Source organism: Rhagoletis zephyria, unplaced genomic scaffold (genome assembly GCF_001687245.7).
Source record: "Rhagoletis zephyria isolate East Lansing unplaced genomic scaffold, Rhagoletis_zephyria_1.1 Rzeph_scaffold_03407, whole genome shotgun sequence".
Lineage (NCBI taxonomy): Eukaryota > Metazoa > Arthropoda > Insecta > Diptera > Tephritidae > Rhagoletis > Rhagoletis zephyria.
This window is the reverse complement of record NW_016160490.1, coordinates 57,352-63,895: the sequence shown is the minus strand read 5'-3', so window position 1 is coordinate 63,895 and position 6,544 is coordinate 57,352. Positions and strand designations below refer to the sequence as shown.

Here is a 6,544-nt window from a genome sequence, read left to right as displayed (position 1 = left end):
AATGAGCAAGAATTGCTTTCAAGTACTTGAATCGTGTAAATCGGGTGTTTTTATCATCGAATTCACTTCGCTCGGAGAACGTAAAAAATCAATTGCAACCCTGCAATGGTCATCAACTCAGTAGTACCAACAATGGGAAACAATGCGTTTCCTCCAAAATTTCTCTCCAATTCACATACTTCCGAAATATCGGCATATTTTCGTATATGTATACAACGAACTGGNTCAAGTACTTGAATCGTGTAAATCGGGTGTTTTTATCATCGAATTCACTTCGCTCGGAGAACGTAAAAAATCAATTGCAACCCTGCAATGGTCATCAACTCAGTAGTACCAACAATGGGAAACAATGCTTTCCTCCAAAATTTCTCTCCAATTCACATACTTCCGAAATATCGGCATATTTTCGTATATGTATACAACGAACTGACACACCACGCAACACAAATGCAGGGAGTTCGCTGATGAAAATTGAAAATGGCTGAGTTTGTGTGAAAAAGAAAACGCATTAGAGAAAAATTTAAAATATTTGAGGAAAAGCTAGTGTAAAATTTTCAAAATATTAAGAAAAACGTTCAGCAACTTCCAAACCAACCTGTGAAACTAAAAAGTGTTAAAGATTTGATTTAAGGCAAACGTAAGAAGCGTTTGGAAAAGTGCATATTTTTTCACACCTAGAACGTATACGAATTGTAAAGAATATTCAGGCTACAGTCACCAAGTCGCAGTGAAAAAGTATTATTCAATAGAGGTTTCATTCGTTGATGAAAATATAATTTTAAAACTTACGATATTTTTCAACTAAATTTTTGATATTTCAATTAAAATTTGTGAAGTGCCGCTGGTACCACCAAAAACGTGTACCACGGTCTCAACTTTTTTGCACTTATTCGTGTTAACTATAGACAAAAAACAAAAAACTGAATAGAATTTGGAAAAAGGGCATACCTATGTAGTTTGCAAATTCCATATACATACATATATGTACATACCAATTGTATTGTATATTACAATAATTTAGAATGGCTGACGATTCTGGTGATAGTGATATTGAGCCACGTCCTTCGTGCAGCAAAAATCGACGCACCACCCGAGGAAATGCCAATCATGGCGGTGGTAATTGCACTGAAAGCAGAAAGGGCAGAAAACGTCGAATCGTCATGCGCATCGAATTCGATGATAGTGATGAAGATAGTTCTTCACCTTCGGAAGCATCTAGCGATGATGGTAAAGTAGAAAATATGAACATTGCCAACAACTCAGCATCATGTTCTTCGAGAGCACGACGAACACATAGAACAGCAAAGTGCACTAAAAATGCAGACTCTGATGAGTCGGATGACGTTCAGAAAAATATGTCTCGACGCCTACGAAATCGGCGCACAAATATGCTCTACATGGACGGTAGCGATTCGGATGGGTCTTCAAGTGGCAGTGAGGTAATAGATTATTTTTCAATTGCAAAGATTGATTGAAATAATACTTAAAAATGTTATACTTTTGAGTATTAACATATATATGTATATGTATTATGTATATTTTGTTTTTTGCGTACAAAGGTAATACGTATGTACTTATGGTGTGGATTTTAAACATTTTATGAATGCCGCTATTTCGTAAAGTATGTAAGAGAAATTTTGTATTCTGTATAACTTGCTATAGCATTTACATACGTATATGTATGTATGTACGTATTTTTTAGTGTTTTAATGCATTATGAAAATGTTACTTTTGCTTACGAAACTCCTTTTTTGTATATTAGATAATTTGTTTGAACAAAATTAGTTAATATCGTTAATTTTTATTTTATTTGCTTTAATCCAACGTCTAACCTTTTCCTTTTTTCCTTTTTCATACATTTAAGTCTATTCTTTAATTCTAGCAATTGAATTGCACTGTAACATGAACGAAAGACACAAGATCACGCGGGAAGGAAAAAACGAAAAAAGTTATTTTCTAGCTGCCGAAATCTCGACGCCATCTTTGTTGTAAGAAGTAAACAACGAAGAGAACGGAGAAAACCGCGAAATTGTTGAACGCATGAAAAATCATTTTTATTATGCAAATTCTTCTATAAATCATGCCGTTGTGTTAAATTATTCTTTATCTTATGTGTGCACACGTTGTCACAAGTGAAAATGAAGAAAATTGCAGTAAAAAGCCACCACCAAATTGTAAACAACGAAGAAATGTAAACAACCTCAACTTTTCAACTTTTTTCCTAAATGCGATTCTAACGGGCTAGTCTCCAGCCCGCGTGATCTTGTCTTTTTGGTTCATGGCACTGTAACGCTGGTGCAACTTTATTGAAAACTGCTTCATGTCATAAATTCTATAGACCGCATAAAATAAAAACTAATTTAAGCTTTATTAAATATGTACAAATCTTTATAAAAACGAATTTTAATTTTTAACCTGTAAATTAAGCTATGCTTGCCTGTAAGTTCTAGATTAAACAGAGAAAATAGTGCTTATATGCATTAATTAAAATAATACATCTTTCCCCTTTACTACTAGCTATTTTATATAGATGTTTGACTGCCATATCTAAAGATTTTTATTTTTATTAGTTAGTGTCCCTCCTTAATAATCAAGTTTTTGTAAAAAATGAGGTTAGATGTTCAGACGTAAGTTAAATTTCTGATAGCGAGTTATATATTAAGTCCACATTAAACAATTCAGCCACTCAACGCCTATCAAATTTTCAACGTATTGACTGAAGGCGAAATTAGTCAAGAACGCAGAACTTGTACTTAAACGCAGTCTGTATACGCAGAATGCCTTTTCATAAACTTACCTTTTCAATTATAATTTTTCGTGCTATATTAGATTCTAGCTAAATATAAACTACATATTTTTCAACAAAAAACCTTATTTGATAACAAGTTTCAAACATTTTAAACATATTTTGAATATACCATCTGCAAAACTGACGAAGTGGCAACCATCTATAGAAGGAAGAAATCAGCTGACACGGAAAAATTTAAATTCCGCAGATGTCTGCGCTACGGGCTACAACTACAGAAAAATTATGCGGTGTTAAGTTTTCATTTACATGGCGCTCTTGTAAGACAGATCGTGTCAGCTGACTCGGGTTTACGTACCCGGTGGGTTTACGTTCTTTACTAATTTCACCTTTAATCGCTAAAATGCAGAACGTTGCTGAAAAGGTACCAATATCGATGGTTGATTAAGTCAAATGGAGTGACCTTAATGTAATTTCTTCTACAAGTTGGTTATGAAGTTATTATTTTTCACTTAATCAAATCATCATAGTCTTGGGGAAAACAATACTTTTTTTTAATAATACCCCCAATGACTTATGTACAGGCTTTTAAATTTTCTGGCTGTTTAGTTTTCAATACGCTAAATATATTCCTTTGAGAACCAACCACATTTTAAGCCATAATTTTGATATAAAGAGTTTTGATTTATTTCTTTTTTGTACGACATTGAGTAATTTTATTAAAAAAAAAAATAAATACAAATAAAATTGAAACACTCTGAAAAGGGCCTATCACAATTTCGTATATTAGATCCCTACTGAAAAATAAATACATATTTTAATAGTTCTAATTTGTTGAAAATTAAAGTGAATTTAATATAAAAAACAAAAAAAGAAATATGTATGTATATAACAAAATTAGTCCATATAAACTGTTTTTTGTAATACTACTTTGTGTGATATTCTTTGAAACACTGCTTATGTTTGCAAGGCACAAGCGTATTTCAATTTTTGGCATCGACCTCTCGACCGACTTCAGCTACTGGTTTAAAAAGGTTTTGAAAACGCAAAACGGTGGAGAACTGAAAAATGAAAAAAAAATTAAATTTAGTATGTGTTACTAGTAAAAATATTGTATGGGAGAAAAATCTGTCACGTCCGATATGTCACGTCCGTTACCAGATTTCAATTCAAAATTAAATCAACAACGATTGCTTCTGATTAAAAATGAATTGGTTGTAATGGTTCATAATTTGACTTAAAACAATCTTTAATAAAGGAAAACCTTGCAGGATTCGCTGAGTTTTGCTTATTTTTACATGTACTCAGAAATCATTTCTCATTTCCTCATTTGTCACGTCCGTTATGCCCTCCTTTTCATCGATTTTCTCGACGTCACTGTGCTCCAAGCGCACCTAATTTTTTTGTCAACCAAATTACGTATAAGAGCTACACAACGGCAAAAAATTTCAGTTACGCGGTTTTGCAAAACGACGATACGCGGTTTTGTACTTTAAACGCTGATATGTATGTTATTACTTGGCCGAGGTTCTCCTCCGATTTGTGGCGTGCGCCTTGTCACACAAAGGGAAGGGACCTAAAGTTTTACGCCGACTCTGAATAGCGATTGTATTTATATGAAAAGCAGTTTTTCATGGCGAAATAGACTCGGAAGTGTGCCATTGCGTGCCGAGGTGCGACCGCCTTTTTTAACTGTTGGGCGGAAATTAGACTCGAACTCAGGCCCTGCGAAGTGGTAGCGCTTACAGGTTACCACTACATAACAGCGGCCACCAAGAACATGAAATAATACTAAGTTTTACATGTTAACACATTCATGTAAAAATTTACCTGTTTAGGTATTAAATATATGTACTTACTCATGGCCATACCATGGATAATTCCGAGAGACGCTATTGATTAATTTTCTTTTGAGCGGTTATTTTCTTTTTTTCTTTATTTTAGAGTAAAAGAAAATAACGAACGTGATGACTACTCTTGTAAGTTTAAACCGAAATTAATTACTATGCACGCATCAGCATGGTTTCCGTAAACTGCCCGGCACAACAACAACACTTAACGCCATAAACACTCAGATAACATATGGCCTAAACCGCAACCAACCCTCTGAGAGAACTGTTCTAGTAGCGTTGGATCTGCAAAAGCGATTGTTACCCACAGCCAGAGGCAGTCTCGATTGTCTCTTACCCCGCAAATTGTTCGATAATGGCGTCTGAGAATGGAATTGATGTCTTGTGCTCGACAAAGAAACGTTGCTGGCAACGTACAAGGCCGGTTATAAATTACGCAGCGCCAGTGTGTTCGCCGGTGACCAGTAGGACGACAAAATACAGAATTCCGGACCGGATGTCTTCTGATGTTGCCACAACATCTCCTGCATGACGAGGCGCAAGTGCTCCCCTTTAAGAAGCACAACACAATGCTCTGCAAGCAATTCTTAGTAGGGAGCCAAGGCATGTCAGAAGGCATCTATACGAACTGACGTACAAAGTCCAGAGGCACATAAAGCAACCCCTGGACCCGACAGCATATCGACAGGCCTAGAGCCATACATACACTGGGAGTCGGTCTCAAGTTGAGTAGACTCCAGACCTGAGAATGCCGTTCTCGGCACACAACCACCTGACGTGGACAAGACGGAGCTTCGTCTGCCTCGGAAGACTCGGACCACAATAACCCAACTTCGCTCTGGCTACTTCAGCAGGTTGAACTCATACCTGATCCTGAGTGTCCGGCATGCGGAGTGTGCATTATAATAATGTTTTTACCCTCATCAGTGCTGTGCCGGTTCAGTATCAGTAAAAATTACTTCATTTACTGTACTCCTTCGATATCTCCTTATGTCTGTAATATAATTATTATATGAATAATTATTAATAAATTAGCTAATCAACTGAACAATTTTGTATAATTCTGCCCCAACTCCATTTTAGTCTGTAAGATAATAGTCATAAACTGAGTTGAATTGATATTACAAATTACGTAACGGACGCTAAAGCAACACTGATGGTAAAAAAGTAACTGTGCCGGACCTATGTGAGCAGCATCATTAGAGATTACGGCAACGATATTTCATTTTTCACTAATACTGAACTAGCATGCGCGAGGATGAAGTAGACCTTAAGTGTAACTCTGTAACTTCCGACCAGCTCACTTCATTTAACCTAACTATTGCAATAAGACAGATTTTTGATCCTATTTGGATTCTATTTTTGCTTTTGACATAACTTTTCGAGTACGCCTTTTGGAATGGCTTCACTTAAGCAAATCTACCTAAAATATCGTTCCCATTGCAGTGGGGTCTACGTAACCGACACGACCCAGATTCATATCTGGCCTAGGACTGTTACTCCAGCATCTTTCCCCAAAAACGCTTTAGGGAATTTGTATGCTGTTACCAACAACAACAACCTAAAATATCTTCTGGGTAGGGTTCTTTTGTGTATGAATAAAAGGAAAGCTGTATACGCGTGAGGCTCTTAAATGTTTGCGTTTGTTGACCATTTTGTACATTTCTGAATTCCCCGGCTTTACAAAAAACAGCTGCAATAACAATGTCGGTTGAAACAGATGATTTTACTGTTTCTTAGATAAATAAAGTTTTGTATTTTTTCGATCATGACATTATTGAAGTAAATGAGCAATATGTACATCCAAAAAAGGGAAAACTTTAGTTTGGCATCCCCCGCGTACAAAAAAAAAGGTGGCTATGGGGTGGTAGGGGGAGTTCTCCTGATTGCAAATATATATACTTTTAGCCGCAGGAGGCTTATAGTTTTTAAGTTATTTGTTGTTAAA

At 35.8% G+C, this 6,544-nt stretch overlaps 1 protein-coding gene across 3 annotated transcripts in view; it reads left to right on the top strand.

The window, feature by feature from the left end:
* The first annotated feature begins 406 nt into the window (after positions 1-406).
* The window catches only part of LOC108368939 (uncharacterized), a 57,012-nt gene continuing 50,874 nt past the window's right edge, over positions 407-6,544 (top strand). The window contains exons 1-2 of one of the 3 annotated variants that reach the window (XM_017623907.1): positions 407-637; positions 1,022-1,439. In XM_017623907.1, the coding sequence (XP_017479396.1) occupies positions 1,023-1,439 (417 nt within the window). In that variant the 5' untranslated portion in view covers positions 407-637; position 1,022. Of the gene's footprint in view, positions 1,440-6,544 lie in introns of all 3 variants that reach the window. The other 2 variants (XM_017623906.1, XM_017623905.1) reach the window with 2 other exon arrangements.